Source organism: Zingiber officinale, chromosome 2A (genome assembly GCF_018446385.1).
Source record: "Zingiber officinale cultivar Zhangliang chromosome 2A, Zo_v1.1, whole genome shotgun sequence".
NCBI classification, from domain to species: Eukaryota; Viridiplantae; Streptophyta; class Magnoliopsida; order Zingiberales; family Zingiberaceae; genus Zingiber; species Zingiber officinale.
The window spans coordinates 120,045,210-120,069,297 of NC_055988.1; the positions used below are offsets into that span (position 1 = coordinate 120,045,210).

Below are 24,088 nucleotides of genomic sequence, written 5' to 3' on the forward strand. Positions count from 1 at the left end.
AATAAGAATGTGGTTTCGGATGTCTTAAAAAATCACATCTTTGGTAAATTCTAAATTCGACGTGCATCTTTTGGTAAATTATCGAATATTTAATGGGACGTCTGTGATTATTTTTCTAAAGGATTTTTTTTAGACAATTTACGTAATATAAGACTTTTTTTATTTGTATTTCCAAGAGAAACCAGTCCAATTTGGAACCAGTAGTGTGATAAACAAAGATGGATGACAAGTGATGCATTTTTTTCCATCTTTTTACTCACTCCAAGAGCAGTAGTTTTATATCAGTTTCTTGTTCATCAGATGATTCAACGCATTAATGGTAATAATGCTAACAATAGTCTTTGTTTTTGCATTTAATTTTAATATATTTTAAGAGAGAAAAAAAGAGTGCAAACCATTACGACGATGCCTGTAAAACTCAAGAAATAAACTTTTTAAATTGACTTTTCTACAAATAATTTTTAGCTTTTAACATTGCTTTTCAACCCATAAACTTAAATTAAATCGAGGATTTAACTATATTTACATACTTTTCTCCGGTTCTTCAGTGTGCATCGATATCTGCATTTTTAATTCATTAAATCTTCCTCAAACATACTAAAAATTTCTGCAAACAGACAAAAAAATTGAATCTTTCATGGAGAAAAGTGGAAGAAATCAATGCATCGAAGTTGAGAACAGTGCCGTGGCCCCAGTTCTTCAAGAAGCATTTTATTTTCTTCTCTATTTTTTTATTATCATTTTTATGTCTCAAGTTTAATTATATCAGTGAGTTGATTATATGATTTACAGAGGCTTTATGCTTAATCCATAGTATGTTTGCTCAAGCAATCATTGTTCAAAGAACAGCTATAATCAAATAATCAGCAGAAATGTTTCTTGAGCTCTTAAACTGATTCTGATGATAAATTCTGAAAGCTGATCATTAAATCAATAGAACAGTGAGTAGTTTGATGAACATACATTTACAGTCTACGGCAGAGTCACAAACACAGTAGAGTTTCATAACCAACAACATCTTTACAAAGTTCAAACTTTTGATCAACTATACCCACAATTCTCCTCTGCAAATCCTAACCTCGATCCCACGGTATCATACACCACCCTCAGATTCTTCTGCTGGTAGTTCCCAATGATCCCAACCTCATCCTCATAAGCGAGGCTCGCGAAGGCCAAGCATGCTTGAGATGCATCTTGCTTCACCAAGTAGAGCACACCACTGACGTCCACTTCAACCTCTGCATCCCCTTGGAACGCAAACCTAATGTTTGGGATGCTCACTTCCTTGTATCCAGCCAAGTCGAAGCAAGTGTCTAGTATTGAAAAGTCCGGCGCAGGCGGGAACCCGGAGAATTGCCTCAAGAATTCATCCTTCACCAGTTTGTAGACTGAAGGGGCAAGCCGAGTGATCACTGTCCCGGAGTCTATCAACACCTTGGTGCTGAATTGGTCTTGAAGTGCCACTCCACCGATGCTCATGCCGGTGAGGTTGAGGAAGTAGGAGGATGAGTCAGGAAGCATGTTAGTGAACACGACTGGTGTCAAATTCTTGAAGGTATCGTAGGCACTGCCCAAGATCAAGGAGCCCGATGAGTCGAATTCCTGAGTTGGGAGACAGTAGGAGAAGACACCTCCGAATCGAGGTGTTGTTTGAGAGATCAGAGAGAGCTGAGCCCTGCCGAGCCCCATGAGACCGGAAGTCCCGCCGAACATGCCTCCGTTGCTTCGCCCACACCCGAACACAAACCCTTCCACAGAGACGCTAGCCAAGCTGATGCTGTCCCTGGCCAACACGCCGTTGGTGTAGGATCCATCCCCGTAACTGAGCTCGTAGTTGCAGCTCGGCCGGTCGGAGCCGCACACGCCGGAGATTCCAGTGGCCGCCCGTAGGGAATCGCAGGTGGAAGTGTTGCACGGGATGGGCTGGTAGGAAGGTGAGGCGGCAGGGTCGAAGAGAGGGTCTTCCTGGCTGTAGCAGGACTTGCACGGCACGCACTGAACCCAGGTCAAGTCGCTCCCGGTGTCCACTATCACCGTCATCTGCTTGCCGGCGAGCTCGATTGTGACGATGTAGTTCTGAGTTTGAACCTTGGCTCCGGAGTTGAGAGGGAGTCGAGCTTCTGATGGAGCTGCCTCTGCTCTGTTTGCCACTGTATTGCCCAACCGGGACTGCAAAGATCGAACTCTGGCATTGTCGCCGGCTAAAACCTTCCAAGTCGCGTCCTTTCTTCCTTGTTGCTTCACTTCTAAGATTGTTGCACCAGCTACTCTTCCTGTCACAAAGACAGTAAACCTTAAATTTGTTCAAGGCTGAGCAGGTATGAACTAATTAAACTCACTCGATCTCTGCGGAAGGCATTTCTCAGAAGTTTTAGTAACCTCGAGCTGAAATCGCGGCCGCAAAACAAGAACTTTCTTCTCTCCGAGAAAAGAAACACCACCGCCTGCAGCAACCACAAGAACAAGAGGAAGGAAGGCAAACCAGGAGGAGGCAGCTCTGATCCCGACCATCAGAAGACCCAGCGAAGAGTTGGGAAGGAGAGGAGGAGGAGGAAGAAGGAAGAAGGAAAAGGAAAGGGAATAGTGAGGATGGACGGAGAGATTCTTAATTGTAGTGGAATTTGGCATGGAAACAAAGGAGAAGGGGCTGGCAAATCGGACCTACTCCACAGTGGATGGCAAAAATTATTGGGGCTTCACGTGCATGACCTCCCACAGACACAGAGCTCAGCGCAGTGCTCTGTCCCATTAGGTTGGTTATCTGCTGCCATGGCCATGAAGAATTCCTGCAAAGTATTTGGGCACACCGCCTCGTGATGTCATCTGGGAGCTTTCTTCTTCTTCCTCTTCCTGCAACAGTAAACCTGTGAACAGGGAATGTCGATGCTCCAAAGCACCGTTGAAGCTCGTTCAAATGGATGAGGGATTGAACTACAGCCTTCATGTTTAACTCATGAGTTGATTGATTAGCCTCGAGCTTTCAATGTCGTGGTGGTGTTTCCTATGTTTCCTCATGATCGAGGAGACCAGGGCCTGAGCAATGTGGGGGCATGAGGACGGCATCGAACAGGCTCCCATGGCCTCGATGCTGAGCTGAGCTGAGCTGGGAGATATAAATGAGATCGATAATTTACAAAATCATCCACTAAGTTTAAGAAATACTCAGGTTTAACTTTTCTCTAAAATACTCAAATAAAAATTAAAAAGTCGTCCTAAATAATAATAATAAAAAATCAAATGGACACTAAAACAAATTGAAAAAAGACACTTATCGTATGCTTTATTTTTATGATACCTCTAATTTTAATGTTATTATACAGCTACTGATAAATAATATAAAGTGTAAACATTATCTACTATCTATTTTTTTATTTTTAATATTATTGTAACTATGAGTAGCTAATCTAACATGTAACACTTGATATAATAACATTGTAGTATTATAACAACTACTTAGAAGTTTTTATAACTATTTAAAATAATTTTAATATTATTTTGATGGTAAAAAATATTGATATAATAGTATTTAAAGGTTAAAATATATGATTCAATATTTTAGGATTTAAAATTTAGTTATAAGTACTAGAAGCTATCGAGTATTACAATATGATAAATCATCTATTTCACTTTAATTAAATTAAATCTTAAAAATAAATTCTAAATAGACAGAAGAAGAAGAAGAAAAATTAAAAAGGACGTCCATTTCATATATATTTTTCAATTTAGGACTCCTTTTAATTTGTCCCTAAAATACTCTTCCGACAATGAACCGGTTCGGCCTATATTGATGTGGTTAGGACCGGGATAAATCGGTGGACTTTTCTCAAACCTTTCCAGCTAGATCGACTGCAGGATAAATCGTATGCCTCTGCTCCGTCTCCGCTCTCTTTCTGTCTCTCATGTCAATGGCTGCCGTGCTGAGAACGCCGTCGCTATTCGTCTACTCACCGGCGGCGGCGACCCGCGCGGCTAATGCGCAGGCACCGAGGAGTCTTCTGTACCCTTTGTCGAGGCAGAAGCCGTCGTGTGCTTTGAAGCCAAAGCAGGCCTCTGCCGTTGAATCCCCTCTCCGCTTCCCTAGGTTTCGGCTCTTTACCGCGTACGGGGACCTCACGGAGGCGGAACAAAAGGATGAAACTCCGGAAAAAGTACCATCTTTTTGTTTTTCCTTTTTTCTAATTACTTGGGTGTAAATGGGAGACCTTGTTGCTGAAATTGCTGTTTGTGAATTGATTGGTACTTCTCCGTTTTTGAATATTTATAATTCATGGAGGGTTTCTTATTTCAGTCGATTTGCGCATTCGGTTAGGTATATATTACTTAGTTTTGATGTTGTTTGTTTCATTGTATAGTACATCTTAGTTTGATGGCCAATTTTAGAGGATTTTCGATAGGATGCCAGTGAAAGAGGTTCTAGGAACATTTTCCCATCAGATTGGAAGATCATAAGAAGCTAGTTTACTGGCTTGCCCAAGTGTGAATTTTCCCTTTGATTTGTTGTGATGAACGAGCTGAATTTTGTATTATTTGATAGGATTTGTAAAACAAATTAGGGGGCATGAAACAGGACAACAATGTCTCACTGATTTGTTAGACTGGTCATAGCAATAACATGCTGATCTTATATGAGAGTGCCGCCCTGGCTCGTGGATTAAGAACTATTCCAGTTCTCTCTGTTGTGTTTTTACTCATCTTGAATACCTAGATTCATGAATTCAATCATCGTTTGGGTGTTTGTTATTCTAAATTGCTTGTCAAAGCTTAGATTTGGAGACCATGTTCCTCTGAGCAATATTTATACTGCATGTTTGGTTTTCAAGAATAGCTAATTCTTGCGGGGTAGTCATTCCGGTGTTTGGTTACATGACCCTAGAATACCAAGTTAGATAGAATCTTTATTCCTTTGCTCTTATTGAATGCAAATCAAAGTGTGGAAAGATGGTTTGATTATATTTTTTGTAACCTTGTGTAGATTGGGTTCCTTCCTAACAGCTTAAACCTTTGGAATAAGTGTTTATGAGTTTGGTTGTACAAAGTTTATATATGTCTTGCACTCTTGCAATTTGGTCCTCAATCAAGCTTGTTGGGGCTTGATCTCAAGGGGATGCTAAACCAAAAATATGAAACATGATCCTTTTTCTAATACCTTGTACTTTGGGATATTCATTGTTAGAATCATCATAATGATCAAGCTATTTTGGTCCCAAGTCCCAACTTAAGCTTGGGATACTGAATAACATGGCTTATAAATTGTTCCCAGCTTTCAGCATGGGCAAAACTTATAGTATCTCCCACTGTTCGGCATTTGAAATGGTCTGAAACCACAATCCTAATCTTCCTCGCTGTTTATTTTCATTCCTCGATGAGATCAAGACCAGCACTATTTTTCCCTTCAGGGCAACACCAACAAATGACCAATGCTCATCTCCCCTTCATGTTTAGGTGAGTCCTTTAACATTGAAATGTGTGACTCATCTCCCTTCTTATTGAGGTCTTCCTCCTCAAATGAATCTCCAGTGCTCCTCCTCCTCTTATTAGGGTGAGACTAGATCCCCTTCTATTGCAATTAGGGCTTTCTCCTTCTTCGCCTGTTATGGCTTTACACACGAACCAACATCGCATGCAGCATGACCTGCACAACATGGGTACATCTCATTTTTGTTGGGAACTGATACCATGGCATGGAACTAGATTTAAACCTTGCTCAATAGTAGGATCATAGTTGTGAAAAGTGAGCGCCTAGGCGCAGCCAGGCGCGCCATTTGTGCTTGGGTAGTGACCAAGGCATAGTACTTGAATGAAGTATGTGTGCTTAAACACACATCTTTGAGAAGTTATGACACACTTAAGACATGATTTTTCTCACTTTATTGAAGTTTTATTTATTTATTTTTAAGAAATCCAATCCATACCTTTAAATGCCCCTTAAATTAATTTGGTTTCATTAACTTGCATGCATGCAGCACATTTTCTTGCTTGACTCTTCCTCTCCCTTGGAAAATGAACATCAACCTAACTTAGTCCCTTGAAAACTTATATCTTATCTTGCATGACTCTTCCTCTCCTCTAAAAAATCAGCATCAACCTCCCCTCCCCTCCACTCCCTTCTCAAATGTGAAGTCTTCTCTCATCTACAACATTAACATCGGTCTTCTAAATTTGGTTACACTTTTTTGCTTTGCTACTTTTGTTTCGTCGTAATGGTATATTTTTTTCCTCACAGATTTAAGTTGATAAGTTTTCTTATCGGTTTTATTTTTCTCCCACATAATCAAATTATAAATTAGTTTAGAATTACATTCTAATGCTTCTGTTTTTTCGTTCCTCACAAATTCAACTTGTAAATTAGTCTAGAATTTTTATTCCACTAATTTTGATTTTTCTTTAATTTGAAGTTTGATTTTGATTATGAAGATAAACTATTTCAATATTTGAATGTTAGTGAATTTTATATTTACATTATTGTTTAATAGTTTGTGAAATATTTGAATTTTGTTAGTGAAATATTTTGGCAGAAATTCCCTATATATGTTTGAATTGTAAAAATTTATACCGTGTCTTACTTCAATAAGACGTGTGCCTCATCTTGCGCCTAGTGCCTCAGGCCCCACATCACCTATGTGCTTTTAGGCATCTCACACCTCAAATAACTATGAGTAGGATAATATCCATTTGGCCAACACCTCAAATAACTATTGTATATTTGGGATATACAATAGTGAGCTAAGGGGTTATCCAATCAAAGCTCAATAATCTCTTTAGCTCTCATGCTTTCCCATGTTAGCCTGGATTCAAGAATATTTGATATAATTGAGTGCAAATATGTAGGGGAAAAGCCTTTTAAGGAAATTTAGGAACCATTTCTGAAGATTCTGACTAGTATTTAAGGGTGAGATACATGGAAACTAAGAAAGGAAGTGGCTCTTGAGAATCTTTAGCAGAAGAGAAAAAGGATGAAATTATGAAATGAGGAAAAGGGAAAACTAAGGGCTATAGCAAGGAAATTGAGTTAACATGTTTTTTTAAAGCTTAAGTTTATGTTTCTACTATGAGTACTGTTTATTTTTGAGTTCATATATGCCATCGGGGAAGCTCAGTACGTCCATACTAAAAATCCTACTCTCACAGGAGCATTCCGGTGAAGAAGTTTCTTCAGGTGATGAAACAACTGATGCTGAAATAAATGGCGCAGAAGAGACAGTTGTTTCGACTGTAATGTTGTCTCTGCAGGCATACAAAGATGCTTTGGCTAATAGAGATCAATCTAAAGTTGCTGAAATAGAGTCCATTCTTCTGTCAATCGAAGCTGAGAGGAACACTCTTTCATCTAAAGTTGCTTCTCTATTGGAAGAATTGTCAACAGAAAAGGACCGAGTTATTCGGATCAGTGCTGACTTTGACAATTTCAGGAAAAGGACAGAGAGAGAGAGACTTTCTCTGATGACAAATGTGCAAGGTGAAGTAATAGAGAGTTTATTGCCTGTGTTAGACAGCTTCGAAAGAGCTAAATCACAAATAAAGGTGGAAAGTGAGGAAGAAGAGAAAATTAACAACAGCTATCAGAGCATTTATAAGCAGTTCATGGAGATCTTGGCATCTCTTGGTGTGGAGGCCGTCGAAACTGTTGGGTGTCCATTTGATCCATTGGTAAGTATTTTTGGCTTTCTTTCTGTTGAAATAATATGTTAGACGTGATGCTCATTTGGCATAAGCTTGCTTTTCTTGCCAAATTTGAGAAAAAAAATTGGCGCCGTTAGATCATTTTAATCCCTGTGTGCATTTGTCATGGGAATTATGTAGTTCCAAACTAGTTAAAATTTAGGGTAACTCGACCAACAACTTCTCACAGGGGCAATTTTACCTTAATTTACATTTCTAATACTGGCTTATTATATCAAGTTTAAAAGAATATAATGAACTTTATCCTTGATTAATTGTTTATGAATGAATGATACTGATATCAAATAGAATAATTATTTGGGGGGTATGTAATTGATAGAATAAAACAAGAATACCAATTCCTTAGTTTAGTTTATGGACTGGAATAAATGGATTATTTTCATTTCTATATTTTATCTTTGAGTAGTGATTCAATTATACTCTTAGTCCATGGAATCAGTTTTTGCTAAGGAATAGAGTTATGCAGAGAGAATAAAATTGACAAAGAATAAAAATATATTCTTCTTGGATTGATGCATGGAATTGAATAGATTGATCATTTTTGTATTTGGTTGTAGTATGTACAAATAATAGATAAGAAGTAAGTCACCACAATGATAAAATATTCTTTCAAGTATAGTAGTTCACCTGACTCATTTGGTTTGTGTGTTCAGTTCTCACCTACGCATTTGTTCTGCTCAGCCCATCAATAATCTAATAGACCTCTTGACTCATCAAAATCCTGCTGACCCATTTGGTTTGTCTGGTCCTCAATCTACTCTTCCGACTTGGTCCTATTGCTTTTCTTGCCAATTTGTCCATATTGATTGTATCCACTTTCTTTTTTATAACTAAACATAGGAGTCTATTGGAGTTTTTACAGAATAGAATAACTATTCCAATGAACCAAATGCCCCATTACTGAAAACACACTTCAAACTGAAGCCAGCAAACATCTAAGTTTGCTTTGGTTAGAAGGGGTCCTTTAGGACCATATTTATTCATATCAGTGATAATTGTATTAATTTTTCCTATCATCCTGCCTCTTCATCTAAAGCTAAGGAGAGGGTGTTGTTATAAGAAATCACTAATATTGTTCTCTTCTCACTTCTTTCATTAGCCAATCTGGCTCTTGGCTCGTATGGTGCCTGCAGTGAGAGAAGTCCTCTTCACATTCTTAGTTTGTCGCAGAGTTTTCAACCCAACCAACAGGTTGCACGCTTCTTTTTCATCTGTCATCACCAAAACCTTTCTTGCACACCAATCCCATGAACTATGCATCCAACAAAGGTCCATTCAATTGTCTCTATGAAATGCTTCCTATTGCATTTAGTTTCTTTATATGTACTCGTGCATTTAATTTCATTGTTTTATACTTGTAGATATTTTTTTTCCCTTTGCTTACAAGTTTGTAATTTGCTTTTGAAGCTTCACGAGGCGATAGTGCAGGAGGAATCATCTGAGTATGAGGAGGGCATCATAATCCAAGAATTCCGTAAAGGGTTCAGACTTGGGGAAAGGCTGTTGCGCCCGTCAATGGTGAAGGTCTCTGCAGGTCCAGGCCCAGAAAAGGGGGGAGACGGTGTTGTCGCGGCATCAGACAATGGTGAAGAAAGTGAAAACATTGAGGATGATGAAGATTCCGAGTAAATTGCAAAATTAAATTTCTGCCCAAAAGCTAAACTTATTCAACAAACAGATGTTGTAAATTGCGGTTCCAGAATCTTGCAAGTTTTTCATTTGTTGAGAAAAAATGGGATAACTTTATGCTGCATTGTAAGTTTTGAAGTGAAAGTTCAGCTAATTATCATTTATACTCTTTAAGCAACTTCTCTTCGGATGCTTCAACAAAGATGTGTTGTATCCAGAGTTTCTCAAAGTTGCCTGAGTTATTCTAGTCCCACATTTTGCCCTTGATTTTTATTGTTTCTGATTGATTGATAGGTCAGGTATCTAAACCTTTACAAACCCAATTAATTTGAAAGGTGGGTGGTCTTTTCTTATTTCGCCCATCCGATAAATCTAAAAGCACAAGTAGTTTCTTGTCCAACAGTTAATGTGTCAGATCTTTCATCCTCTTAGATGAAAATGCATCCGGTAATACTTGTGGTTTCATTATCTAATAATTTTGAAGCCATTTGTGGTTTCAGAAGGGTTCTAGTGATCATCAAATTAGAAAATACTATCATAAATTTTAAAATGGAATGCTTAGTTTCATGAACCCAAGGTTGACCTCAATCCTTTGATTTAATCAGCCGGCCGAATCTAAATTTAAGAATGATAACTTCAATATAACTGTTTTATTCTTCATTTTTGCTGATTAAACACAAGCATCTGATCCAATTTTACAACACTAATCGAGGCACAACAAGAACAATTCGAGGAAGAACAATCAACAATCTGAAGACTTGCTCTGCATTTCGATCTGTCATCGTCCCCACGCATGCCAGGCTGCCAGTAAAGACCGTGTCAATAATCAATATCCATTCAATTCGCTCATTTCTGTAATTTCTTCAGCGGAAATTAATCAATAATTTAAGTGATTACCTGATCTGGTGACGCTCTGGCGGCTGTCGTCGTATCCGATCGCCCAAAAGAAGTATCCTCCGAGGCGGCGGCGGCGCGCGAATCCGACCTTCCTGGCCACCGACCACGCGTCGTCGTAGCCAATCCAGCTCGTGCCGGCGTAGGAGTAGGCCGCCGTCAGTACTTGGTCGTGCACCACCGTCGCGTTGTTGTTCCGATTGAAATCCACCACCTCTGAGTACAATAGCACGCCGTTATCTCCTGGACCCACGGCCACAGCCGGCGCCCCCACCCCGTGCTCCGCCGCGTTCCTCAGCTCCCACGTCCGCCCGTAGAGCGGCATCCCCAGGACCACTTGTTTCGCCGGCATCCCCGCCGCCACCCACGAATCCACCCCGTAGCTACCGCTGATGTTGCTCCTCGGGTCGTACCACGCCGCGTGCTCCCCTGTTGCGGACGTGTCCCACGAGCCGTGGAAGTCGTAGCACATCACGTTGATCCAGTCGAGCGCCGCCGCCATCTGCGGCACCGGGTAACTCCGGCCGTCGCCGAGCAAGAACTGCGAGGCGAAGTAGACGGCCGCCGTGAGCAGAAGCCGCGGGCGCCCCGTGGTCGCGGCCTCCCGCTCGGCCTCGGCTCGCCACTCGAGGAGGAGCGTCGCCAAGTCAGACATCTCCCCGGCGTCCCGCGGGAACTCCCAGTCGAGGTCGAGCCCGTCGAGGTCGTATCGCCGGGCCACGGCGATGGTGGAGTCTATGAAGGCGGCGCGTGCGGAAGCGCGGGCGGCGAGGATGGAGAAGGCAGAATCGCTGTCGCCGCCGCCGATGGAGAGCAGGGCTTTAACGGGCGGGTGGGTGAGGCCGCGGTTTCTAGGGGCGTGGGCGGCGGCGGAGAAGTTCCGGAGCATGAGGTCGTCGTCGGCGGTGACGTTTAAGCGGAAGGTGGATGACTCGACTTGGACGAAGGCGTAAAAGAGGTGGGTGAAGAGGGAGCGATCGACGGAGGAGGGCGGCGAGTAGGAGAACGTCCACGTCGGCCAGTAGCCGGCCTTGATCGCCGGATCAGGAGCACGGTAGGCGGTAACAGAAGGCGAGAAGAAGAGAAAGAGAAGGAAGAAGGCAATGTGTTCTTTCCAAGCCGCCATGGTCGGAAGCTCGAACTCAAGCATGACCGGGAAGTACCAACACCATGGACGAACTCGCAATTTATACGTCTCAAACCGCTTATTAAAGTCAACGTCGCTGACTAAATCTAGTCAAAGAAACGCATTCAATCCCAAGGAGCCGGCCATAGTGCAGCATGGACCAGTTTGAGTTTCTAGATGCCTAATATCTAGATGAGCATCCCTATCTGGTGACCACCAGAGCGTTCTGAAAAAAATAAATAATAATAATAAATTTGAATATTCTCTGATTCAGCCCAATAAAATTTTTCAATTGATAATTAAAATAAATCAAAAAATAAATATTATGACATCTATGCTAGATGATAATTTAAATATTCTAATATAAAATTATGTAAAAAGTTTCAAGTAGTAGGGTGATTAAAATATAAAATAGTATCAATGCATCCTAACATAACTTTCTTCATATTTGAATTATCTATATTAATTATTAATAATTATCCATAATTTATTTTTTTTCATATCAATCTTAAACTGTATTATATAGCATGTTAAAAATGAACGAATCATCTTTTGAAATAGAGAGACTTTGCCATGTGATGAGAGAGTTGCGAAAAGAATTTTGTCCATTGACATTTTCCTAAAAAACAAAAGGAAAATGTCAAAAGATTATCTCCGATGACAAGTCATCCTTTGACTCTCTGGGCAATTAACCATGCCGTTCATAACTAACACTCGGTCAACAGGACGACTCTGTAATAGAGATGGAAAGATAAGATTTGAGAAGAAGAAGATGATGAGCATCAAAGTCAACTGGGAGTTAAGTGCATGAATTGATCAGATGCGTTGAGAAAAAGGAAGAGCACAATGGCGCATTCAGAATTGAGATCAAGGCGACGCGAGTGGCTAAATAATGGATTGGGTAGGTTTGAATTTTATTTAATTTATTATCAAAGTAAAACCTCCTTAACACATTTTTATTTTTAAAAATATCTTTATTTTAATATTGTTATAGAAATTAGACACAATAGATATTATAATATAATATGAACATTTCAACTATAATCAATATAAATAATATTAATTATTATTATTATTTTTAATTTAGGTAGCTTTGGGTTTGACCCCACACATCAGTATAAATTTAGGAAGTATAAGTAGGAGTTTTAATATAATACTTCATTGTCATGGGTTATTTAAACTCCTAGAGTATTTAACATAAATTTAGGAAGCAGTGAGCCATCGTCGACCTGGAATTGAAGAATCAGGAGACTCGACGGCTCGCACAAAAGCTTAAAAAGGTCGAGAACTATCTGATCGTGGAGCGGCTGGGGAGGAGTCTTTGAATAAGAAGCTCAAGGAGACAGAGGACACTTTGGCGGCCTCCCGCGCTGCTCTGAATACTTACCAGGAGGCCGAGCCCAGCCACTTCGTGTAACGCCCGCCCCTCCTGCTAGTAGGGCGGGGTTACTTTACTTAACCATTACTAATTGCGGAAACATACATGCATATTAAAAATTCTGTCGAAAGTAAGACAGTAGAAATATCATGAAGTCATGCGGGACAATAACATAATACACTTAGTTCATGTCAACATAACAAAATAACATAAGCAGGTCTTTTATTTGTCTTAGCCGAGCCACCACCACACACATCTCCTTGCCTCTCCTGCAGCTCCCCTAGGTCATCCATTCTTTGCCTTTATTTGCGGTATAAGGAAAGTAAGGTATAAGCACACAGACTTAGTAAGATCCTTTCCTACTCACAAAATCCATATATCAAAGCATAAACACAAGCATATAACCATGGAAATATGATCATCTAACATCATATGGTGAATACATAGCATCATAACATATTATCTCATAAAGAACATCATGTTATATCATAAATCATCATATCATATAAATCATAAGGGCATAGCATGTCATATCATAAATCATAACATATCATCTCATAAAGAACATCATGCTATATCATATCATAAATCATCATGTCATATAAATCATAGGGGCATAGCATGTCATATCATAAATCATATCATATCATCTCATAAAGAACATCATGCTATATCATATCATAAATCATCATGTCATATAAATCATATCATGCAAGATGTCTTTTAAAACATGTGCCATGTCATATACAAGATGTCTTAAAACATATCATATAATACTTGAACATAATATCATCATGAGGGCCCGGCTTGTACCACATACATACATAAATGCGCGCAATCCCTAGGACAGGGTAGCTAGCCCCGAACCTACTAGGGATCTAGGTCCGTACTACGACCGTCGACCTAGGGACGTACTAAGGAGCTCATCCCTTTACTAGACCCGTTCATAGTCCGTCGGCCTAGGGGCGCTTATGGAGCCCACCCTTGGTACAAGCCATACAAAGTAAAATAGCATATCATGGTTCATGTCATAACATAGCATATCATATCTTATCATATCATGAAGAGTGCTCTTAGTCCCCAAAGGGAAGCAACTCTTAGGCCTTCACTTATCATGTCATAAAGAGTGCTCTTAATCCCAACAAAAAGGGAAGCAACTCTTAGGCCTTTGCTTATCATATCATAAAGCATGCATATTTGGGCACATAGCACATCATAAGAGACATTATTATGCATGAATCATAAGCATACATAAATGAGCATATTATTTGTCATATCATAAAGCATGCATACTTGAGCACATAGCACATCATAAGAGACATTATCATGCATGGTTCATAGGTATACATAAATGAACACATCACCTATCATAGAAAAGACATAATCATGTATGGAATCATTAAATAACATCTCTTAATTCATAACGTAGCATGTGAAGCACATCTAGGCTCCTAAACCCATTATGGCCGAAAGTTCAAGAGTATGAACTTAAACTCTAAACAACATACAAGCATAAGAATCTCATGTTAACTTCATATCATATCATAAGGAAGGTCATAAGCATGTTAATCAAATTTTTAAGCTTTCCTAGGTCTTGATCCTTATTATGGCCGAAAGTTCATGAAGAAGGAAAATAAACTCCAAACAACATACAAGCATGAATATCAAGCTAATTTCATATCATATCATAAGGAGATTCATGAGCATGCTAGATTTAATTTTTAGCTTCCTTGAACCCTAAAATTTGTTCATGGTCGAAACCTTCATGAAGAGGAAACCAAGCTCTAAGCAACATGCAAGCATAAATATCTAGCTAAATTCATATCATATCATAAGGAGGTTCATGAGCATGCTAGGTTAAATTTTTAGCTTCCTTGAACCCTAAAATTTGTTCATGGCCGAAACCTTCATGAAGAGGAAATCAAGCTCTAAGCAAAATGCAAGCATAAATATCTAGCTAAATTCATATCATATCATAAGGAGGTTCATGAGAATGCTAGGTTAAATTTTTAGCTTCCTTGAACCCTAAAATTTGTTCATGGCCGAAAGTCTTATGAAGGGGAAAATAAACTCTAAACAACATACAAGCATGAATATCAAGCTAACTCCATATCATATCATAAAGGAAATCATGAGCATGCTAGATTTAGTTTAAAGCTTCCTTAGACACTAAAATTCTCCATGGCCGAACCATAAAGAACCATGTGTCTAGATTTCAAGCAACATCAAAACATGATAACCCTAAGTTAGCTTTATACCATATCCTAAGGAGAGTCATGAACATGTTAGACTAAGTTTTAAGCTCTCCTAGGTCTTTCATTCACATCATGACCGAAACCCTATAGTGCACTACCACTAGGTTCCAACACATACAAGCATGCAAACACTTAGAATCTTTCATACCATTTCATAAAGAAGATCATGAGCATGATAACCTAAATTTTTAACCTCTATTAATCCATTATTTCAAGTCTTGGCTGAACACTTTATGAGTATGGTATTAAGTTTTAAGCAACATACAAGCATAAGAACATCAAACCAATCTCTTATCATAGCATACATATCATAAGGACATAGTGAACATGGTTAGTTTATGTCTTAAGCTTTCCTAGGTCTTTCATCTACACTTGGCTGAAAGTTCAAAATTATAGATCTAGGTTTTAAGTAAGCATACAACATAAGAACATTAACTAGCTTCCTATACTAGGATACTTATCATAAGAACATAATGAACATGCTTATTTAGGTCTTGAACTTCCTTAAACCTTTTATTCATGTCTTGGCCGAACACCTTAGGAGCATGAAATTAAGTTTAAAGCATTCTAATCCTATGGAAAACATAAACAACTTGTACCACAGGTGAGGGGATACTTACATCCTTTCGCTTGTTGTTCCTAAAGAAAGTGGTACCCTTGTGAGGAGGAAGAAGGAGCTTCTCTTCCTAGTTCTCCCTTTTGTTCTCTCTTTCTTGTAAGGAGTAAACCTTGAGACTCCTTCTTAGGAATTAGTTTTCTTGAAGAGAAAACCTTAGCTTGAATTTTAGAAATAAGGGAGAGAGAGCTCTATGTCTCGGTGGAGAAGGAAGAAGGAGAAAGAAGGAGGAGGAAGAATTAACAACTTTTCTTTCTCTTTTCTTCTCTCAATCCTATTTATTCCTCATGTAAATGAAACATGTCCTCATTCATCCCCTTAACCCCTCTATCTCTACCCTCTCTTAATTCCCACGAAATTAGAGGAAAAGAAGGAAGGAAAGCAACCTGGCTTTTGCTTGCTTCTTTCCTTAACCAAGAGGAAGAGGAGGTAAGCTACTTGATTTTCTCTTGTTCCTTTACTTAACTATCTTCTTACTTTTAACTATAATTTCCATTCTTTTCTATTCATCTATTATTCATTACTCTAGTGGTTACCATACACCAATTTAACTCTATTATTTGTGGGAGGTTCAAGGTTCAAACCTTAACCTCACTTTCTTTTTATTTTATTTTGGTTTCTATTTCCATTTCTCTTTTCCTTTTATTCTAAAGGAAGAAAATACTTATAGGTATAGCTTAACATTTCGTGGGTGTTACAGTACCCCATACCTCATAGAAAGTTCGTCCTCGAACTTAAAATAGCGACATCAGGTGGCACAGGTCTTCCTGCTGAGTGCATCGGCCACCTTGTTCGCTTTTCCAAGATGATAAAAGATCTCGCAGTCATAGTCCTTAACTAACTTAAGTCATCTGCGTTGTCTCATATTCAGATCCTTCTGGGTGAAGAAATATTTCAGACTCTGGTGGTCGGTATAAATCTTACACCAGACTCCATAAAAATAATGTCTCCATGTTTTGAGAGCAAAGACCACGGCTGCTAGCTTTAGGTCATGAGTGGGGTAGTTCTTTTCGTGCTCTTTGAGTTGTCTAGAGGCGTATGTAATGACCTTGCCGTCTTGCATGAGTACAGCTCCAAGTCCTAATTTGGAAGTGTCGCTGTACATATCGAAGCCTTTGTTACTTTCTGGAAGAGTAAGGATTGGAGCACTGGTCAGTGTCATTTTTAATTCCGTGAAACTCTTCTCACATTCATCCGTCCATTCATACTTTTTGTTCTTCTTGGTGAGAACTGTAGGGGCTGCAATTTTAGAGAAGTCCTCCACAAACTTCCGGTAGTAGCCTGCTAGTCCAAGAAAACTTCTGATTTCACTGACATTCTTTGGCCTGTTCCAGTTACTTACAGCTTCGATCTTGTTTGGATCTACCATTACTCCGTCCTTGGAGATGACATGACCCAAGAATGATATTCGATCAAGCCAAAACTCGCATTTGGAGAACTTTGCATATAGTTGTTTCTCTCGAAGAATCTGTAGTACGGTGTTCAGGTGTTCAACATGCTCTTCTGAGGTTCTTGAATAGATGAGAATATCGTCAATGAAGACGATCACGAATTTGTCGAGATATGCCGTAAACACCCGATTCATCAGGTCCATAAATACAGCAGGAGCATTTGTCACTCCGAAGGGCATAACTATGAACTCATAGTGTCCGTATCTTGTTCAGAATGCCGTCTTCGGTATATCATCCTGTTTCACTTTCACTTGATGATAGCCGGACCTTAGGTCAATCTTAGAGAAGATGGTCGCTCCCCTTAATTGGTCGAACAGGTCGTCGATCCGTGGAAGAGGGTACCGGTTCTTGATTGTCACAATGTTCAGCGCTCGGTAGTCTATACACATCTGCATAAACCCATCCTTCGTTTTTTACAAACAGTACTGGAGCTCCCCATGGAGAGTGGCTCGGGCGAATAAGTCCCTTGTCAAGTAACTCTAGTAGTTGTTCCTGAAGTTTCTTCAACTCAGCCGGTGTCATACGATAAGGTGCTTTAGAGATCGATTTAGTACCAGGAATCAGTTCGATCTCAAATTCTATGTCTCTATCGGGGGCTAACCCTGGTAGTTCATCGGGGAACACTTCTGGATAGTTGCACACCACTCTGACATTTTCTAATTTATGGTCCTCATCATGACTTGTATCGATCACTTGTACTAGAAATCCAGTACATCCCTTATTTAACATCTTTTGTGCTTTTATGGCTGATAAGAATCACTCGGTTTCTTTCCTTGGTTCTCCAACAAATTCGAACATCGGCTCATCTTCAAGTCGGAAATTCACTTTCCTTTGACGACACTCGATTGAAGCGCCATACTTGCTCAGGAAATCCATGCCCAATATACTGTCAAAATCTTGCATGTCAAGAACTATCAGATCACAGTAGAGTTCTCTGTCTGCGATTCTGATGGGTGCGGCTCACAGCATATGAGTAGATGGCATTACTTCTCCCGAAGGCAGGGTTGTTAAGAATTTGTCATTTAAGGCTTGTGGTGGTATCTCTAACTTCTCCATGAAAGGTGTAGAGACGAACGAGTGCATCACCCCAATATCAAATAACACAATAGCATATTGACTGAAAATAGGCAGCTGACCTGTGACAACGGTAGAGGCACTTGCCACATCATCCTTGGTATGAGAGAAAACCCTGGCGTTCGTCGTAGTTGGCGGGGCTTCCAATCTCCCTTGGCTAATCGGAGTTCCTTCAATGGCAGCCTGCATCAGGTGTAGCTGTGAGGGCGCACTCCTATTCTGGTTATACTGCTGGAATGGTGTCTGGGATTGGGTAAGGCAGTCTCTGGCCATATGTCCTTCCCGTCCGCAGCTGTAACACTTCCTCGTACCCTTGTGGCATACTCCGGAATGCTGCTCCCCACAAATGGTACACTGAGGGTACTTAGGTTGCTTATTTGCTGGTCCTCCTTTGGTGTTGTTCCATTGCTTCCTTTTTCCATTAGAGTTTCCTTTCCAGCTTGTTTTGGTACCCTGAGATTTCTGTCCTTGCGTTTGTGCCTGATTCTCTTTCTCGTTCATCGCCTTCTGATAATGTTCAAATACCAAGGCACTGCTGACCAGTTCTTCTGTAGTCTGCGGTCTATTAATTCCGCCAGCCACATTCAATGCTATCTCGGGTCGAAGCATTTTCAGCATCAGTCTAACCCTTTCTCTTTCCGTGCTGACTGACTCTGGGCAGAGGCGTGCAAGACGGTTGAAGCGCTTCACTGCCTCGTTCACTGATAAGTCACCTTGCCGGAACTCGGTGAACTCGTCGTAATGTCGGTTCGTTACTTGCATATGGAAGAATTCCTCGAAGAACTCTGTCTCGAAGTCCGTCCAGTTCATCAGATTAATTTGTCTCTTAGCCTTAACTCATTCCCACCACATTCTTGCGTCTCCGGAAAAACAGAATGACACGCAATTGATCTTTTCCGATACAGGCCAGTCCAGCAATTCCACAATACTTTCCACTGTCTTGAACCAAGCTTGGGCGTCCCATAGCTCACAAGTACCCGAGAAGTTCTCCGGCTTCAGCCTTAGCCACTGTATCAAATAGGTCTCCTGTCGGACCACTGGGGCAGGGGCTACCGGTAGTACTGGTGCAGCTATTGGTATGACGGGCATTGCATTCTGATTTGCTGGTGGGGTGACAGGGTTTCCTTGCTGATTCATCAGAGCAGTGATTACTTGTTGTTGTTCCGTGATCTGACGCTGGAGATCTGTGACTACCTGGGTCAGATCCAGTGGGGTCACTGTCTCATCGGCCCTGTTACCGCGTCTTCTAGCCATATCTATTTTCATAAATAACAATAAGGCTATCATAAGTCTAGAGTCATCCCTACTTATACTCGTGCACATTAAATATCGCTTATCATACATGAAGGAAATCCATATCAGTCATACTTAGGTTCATGGATACTAAAACATTTCCTATCATACATGAATAAAATAGAATAAGTACAGAAAGTCTTACTTGGAGCGGCAGGATGGAGGCTTGATGTGTGTGTAGCGGGAAAGCTAAACTTGGCTCTGATACCAACCTGTAACGCCCGCCCCTCCTGCTAGTAGGGCGGGGTTACTTTACATAACCATTACTAATTGCGGAAACATATATGCATATTAAAATTTCTGTCGAAAGTAAGACAGTAGAAATATCATGAAGTCATGCGGGACAATAACATAATACACTTAGTTCATGTCAACATAACAAAATAACATAAGCAGGTCTTTTATTTGTCTTAGCCGAGCCACCACCACACACATTTCCTTGCCTCTCCTGCAGCTCCCCTAGGTCATCCATTCTTTGCCTTTATCTGCGGTACAAGGAAAGTAAGTTATAAGCACACAGACTTAGTAAGATCCTTTCCTACTCACAAAATTCATATATCAAAGCATAAACACATAAGCATATAACCATGGAAATATGATCATCTAACATCATATGGTGAATACATAGCATCATAACATATTATCTCATAAAGAATATCATGTTATATCATAAATCATCATATCATATAAATCATAAGGGCATAGCATGTCATATCATAAATCATAACATATCATCTCATAAAGAACATCATGCTATATCATATCATAAATCATCATGTCATATAAATCATAGGGGCATAGCATGTCATATCATAAATCATATCATATCATCTCATAAAGAACATCATGCTATATCATATCATAAATCATCATGTCATATAAATCATATCATGCAAGATGTCTTTTAAAACATGTGTCATGTCATATACAAGATGTCTTAAAACATATCATATAGTACTTGAACATAATATCATCATGAGGGCCCGGCTTGTACCACATACATACATAAATGTGCGCAATCCCTAGGACAGGGTAGCTAGCCCCGAACCTACAAGGGATCTAGGTCCGTACTACGACCGTCGACCTAGGGACGTACTAAGGAGCTCATCCCTTTACTAGACCCGTTCATAGTCCGTCGGCCTAGGGGCGCTTATGGAGCCCACCCTTGGTACAAGCCATACAAAGTAAAATAGCATATCATGGTTCATGTCATAACATAGCATATCATATCTTATCATATCATGAAGAGTGCTCTTAGTCCCCAAAGGGAAGCAACTCTTAGGCCTTCACTTATCATGTCATAAAGAGTGCTCTTAATCCCAACAAAAAGGGAAGCAACTCTTAGGCCTTTGCTTATCATATCATAAAGCATACATATTTGGGCACATAGCACATCATAAGAGACATTATTATGCATGAATCATAAGCATACATAAATGAGCATATTATTTGTCATATCATAAAGCATGCATACTTGAGCACATAGCACATCATAAGAGACATTATCATGCATGGTTCATAGGTATACATAAATGAACACATCACCTATCATAGAAAAGACATAATCATGCATGGAATCATTAAATAACATCTCTTAATTCATAACGTAGCATGTGAGGCACATCTAGGCTCCTAAACCCATTATGGCCGAAAGTTCAAGAGTATGAACTTAAACTCTAAACAACATACAAGCATAAGAATCTCATGTTAACTTCATATCATATCATAAGGAAGGTCATAAGCATGTTAATCAAATTTTTAAGCTTTCCTAGGTCTTGATCCTTATCATGGCCGAAAGTTCATGAAGAAGGAAAATAAACTCCAAACAACAAATAAGCATGAATATCAATCTAACTTCATATCATATCATAAGGAGATTCATGAGCATGCTAGATTTAATTTTTAGCTTCCTTGAACCCTAAAATTTGTTCATGGTCGAAACCTTCATGAAGAGGAAACCAAGCTCTAAGCAACATGCAAGCATAAATATCTAGCTAAATTCATATCATATCATAAGGAGGTTCATGAGCATTCTAGGTTAAATTTTTAGCTTCCTTGAACCCTAAAATTTGTTCATGGCCGAAACCTTCATGAAGAGGAAACCAAGCTCTAAGCAAAATGCAAGCATAAATATCTAGCTAAATTCATATCATATCATAAGGAGGTTCATGAGCATGCTAGGTTAAATTTTTAGCTTCCTTGAACCCTAAAATTTGTTCATGGCCGAAAGTCTTATGAAGGGGAAAATAAACTCTAAACAACATACAAGCATGAATATCAAGCTAACTCCATATCATATCATAAAGGAAATCATGAGCATGCTAGATTTAGTTTAAAGCTTCCTTAGACACTAAAATTCTCCATGGCCGAACCATAAAGAACCATGTGTCTAGATTTCAAGCAACATCAAAACATGATAACCCTAAGTTAGCTTTATACCATATCCTAAGGAGAGTCATGAACATGTTAGACTAAGTTTTAAGCTCTCCTAGGTCTTTCATTCACATCATGACTGAAACCCTATAGTGCACTACCACTAGGTTCAAACACATACAAGCATGCAAATACTTAGAATCTTTTATACCATTTCATAAAGAAGATCATGAGCATAATAACCTAAATTTTTAACCTCTCTTAATCCATTATTTCAAGTCTTGGCCGAACACTTTATGAGTATGACATTAAGTTTTAAGCAACATACAAGCATAAGAACACCAAATCAATCTCTTATCATAGCATACATATCATAAGGACATAGTGAACTGTTGGGACCGAAAAGTAGCTAGAGGGGGAGGGGTGAATAGCTCGGCGCGTGCTCGCTGCTTGACGTTGCTTGTTTCTTCGAAGATGTGGAGCGGAAATATAAGAAACAAAAATATACAACACTAACACTTGGGCTTTTACTTGGTATCCACCTCACAAGAGGTGACTAGTCCAAGGATCCACGCACACACACACACCTCCACTAATAAACACTCCTTTTCGATAACTACCGAAGGCGGAGAAGCCCTACAAATTCACACTACAAGAAGAAAGGGAAAGGATACACAAATACAAGCAAAAGCTTACAATGAGTATAGAAACCCTAACTCTAGCTTTCTTCTTCAGCTGTAGATCCGCCTCTTGACTTGGAAAACCTCCAAGAACCTTCAAGAACTGGCGATCTGATCTTTGTGGAGAAGCTGTGGAAGCGCTGAAGTGATCTTGAGATGAAATGGTGAAGTAATACCGAAGGAAACGAACGCCTGCGGCTTAAATCGATGCCAACGGTCGGATCCCGATCGATTGGATTGCTCCCAATCGATCGGGGAGGCTTTGGATCGATCCATGGATCGATCCAGAGCGCCTCTGTGCTCTAGGAATTTGTCTGGATCGATCGGCTGATCGATCCAGGGCTTACCGCGACAAGACGCACCTTCCCAATCGATCCACTGATCGATTGGGACCTCTGGATCGATCAGCTGATCGATCCAGAAACATTCTATGCGCTCGCGACTTCCTCCCGATCGATCCACTGATCGATTGCGACGAAGGCTTCTCGCGGGGACACCCCAATCGATCGACCGATCGATTGGGCTCCAACCAATCAATCGGCTGATCGATCCAGCTGCTGGTTTTTGTCCAAAACCAAGTCCCAAAGCCCCCAAACCAACATCCGGTCAATCCATGACCTGTTGATTCATCATGCCTAGCATCCGGTCATCCTTGACCTGCTAGAACTCCCTCACCAAGTGCCCGGTCAATCCCTTTGACCCACTTAGACTTTTCCTCATCATGCCAAGTATCCGGTCAATCCCTTTGACCTACTTGGACTTTTCCTCATCATGCCAAGTATCCGGTCAACCTTGACCTACTTGACTCTTCTTCGGCCAACCTGATCAGATCCTGATCAGAGGGGAATTGCACCAAACAATCTCCCCAAATGCACAACTGCATTGTCAAACATCGAAACCCAAACCAAGACTCAAGCTTGGTCAACCAGGTCAGCCTTGACCTGAGGGATATTGCACCAACAATCTTCCCCTTTTTGATGTTTGACAATACCACATTTAAGTTAGGCTAATCCCATAACCTCAAACTCCTTCATGCCACTAGGTAATGAAGACATAAGTTAAACCCTTCATTCTCTTCCTAAGAGGGCAAACTCCCTCTAGGTAATGAAGTCCTAACTTAAACCCTTCATTCTCCCCCTATTGGCACACATCAAACCATGCCCGATTTGTTGAAAACTCTCCCCCTGAAGAGTTGCTCATCGTTGTTCACAATTTCACTCGTTGTGATCAACACGATAATGAAGGTCCCATACCCTTCATTATCCTTAACCCTACATTCTCCCCCAATGTAGGCAAATGCCCGTCCTTGAGCATTATCCACTTGAAACAACTTGAACAATGAGGATATCCACTCCCCATTAAAGTTCAAACGCTCAACCTTGAGCATGTTCTTTACGGAAGGTTAACCACCTTCCAAGGTTCATGAAAAATAATTTTCATGTCTTTAAAGAGTCCCTCCCCCTAAAGACATGGTGGTAACTTCTGTCATTGTACCAACAATGACCTGGAATCCCTAAAACTTTAGGAAACCCAATTTTAGAAGTTTTGAGGTTCAAATATTCAAAATTTGAAATAAACCTCAACCTAAACTTCAACTTAGCCTTCCTTAACCAATCCATCCTTGTTTTCCACATGAAAA

General features: G+C 40.1%; 3 protein-coding genes across 3 annotated transcripts; 1 reads left to right on the plus strand and 2 right to left on the minus strand.

Moving 5' to 3' along the window:
* Window positions 1-907: 907 nt before the first annotated feature.
* LOC122042106 (aspartyl protease family protein At5g10770-like) lies at window positions 908-2,643 on the minus strand. Its single transcript, XM_042602052.1, has 2 exons — window positions 2,340-2,643; window positions 908-2,273 (listed from the first exon to the last, which is right to left on the minus strand). Exons 1-2 carry the CDS (start codon window positions 2,626-2,628, stop codon window positions 1,042-1,044), a joined length of 1,521 nt encoding a protein of 506 aa, XP_042457986.1. The 5' UTR covers window positions 2,629-2,643; the 3' UTR covers window positions 908-1,041.
* Window positions 2,644-3,831: 1,188 nt separating this feature from the next.
* LOC122042107 (protein GrpE-like) lies at window positions 3,832-9,487 on the plus strand. Its single transcript, XM_042602053.1, has 3 exons — window positions 3,832-4,148; window positions 7,129-7,647; window positions 9,088-9,487. The coding sequence occupies exons 1-3, from the start codon at window positions 3,900-3,902 to the stop codon at window positions 9,307-9,309; spliced, it is 990 nt and encodes a 329-aa protein (XP_042457987.1). The 5' UTR covers window positions 3,832-3,899; the 3' UTR covers window positions 9,310-9,487.
* Window positions 9,488-9,979: 492 nt separating this feature from the next.
* LOC122039954 (class V chitinase CHIT5b-like) lies at window positions 9,980-11,354 on the minus strand. Its single transcript, XM_042599361.1, has 2 exons — window positions 10,207-11,354; window positions 9,980-10,110 (listed from the first exon to the last, which is right to left on the minus strand). Exons 1-2 carry the CDS (start codon window positions 11,351-11,353, stop codon window positions 10,088-10,090), a joined length of 1,170 nt encoding a protein of 389 aa, XP_042455295.1. The 5' UTR covers window position 11,354; the 3' UTR covers window positions 9,980-10,087.
* Window positions 11,355-24,088: the final 12,734 nt, after the last annotated feature.

What these genes read in the sequence shown, in the direction of transcription:
- LOC122042106 (XM_042602052.1), bottom strand. Translation starts at nt 2,628, where the DNA reads ATGCCAAATTCCACTACAATTAAGAATCTCTCCGTCCATCCTCACTAT. An exon ending in ATGCCTTCCGCAGAGATCGA is followed by an intron (nt 2,274 to 2,339) that starts GTGAGTTTAATT and finishes TCTTTGTGACAG; the next exon opens with GAAGAGTAGCTGGTGCAACA.
- LOC122042107 (XM_042602053.1), top strand. Translation starts at nt 3,900, where the DNA reads ATGTCAATGGCTGCCGTGCTGAGAACGCCGTCGCTATTCGTCTACTCA. An exon ending in AGGATGAAACTCCGGAAAAA is followed by an intron (nt 4,149 to 7,128) that starts GTACCATCTTTT and finishes CTACTCTCACAG; the next exon opens with GAGCATTCCGGTGAAGAAGT. An exon ending in GGTGTCCATTTGATCCATTG is followed by an intron (nt 7,648 to 9,087) that starts GTAAGTATTTTT and finishes TTGCTTTTGAAG; the next exon opens with CTTCACGAGGCGATAGTGCA.
- LOC122039954 (XM_042599361.1), bottom strand. Translation starts at nt 11,353, where the DNA reads ATGCTTGAGTTCGAGCTTCCGACCATGGCGGCTTGGAAAGAACACATT. An exon ending in CCAGAGCGTCACCAGATCAG is followed by an intron (nt 10,111 to 10,206) that starts GTAATCACTTAA and finishes CTTTACTGGCAG; the next exon opens with CCTGGCATGCGTGGGGACGA.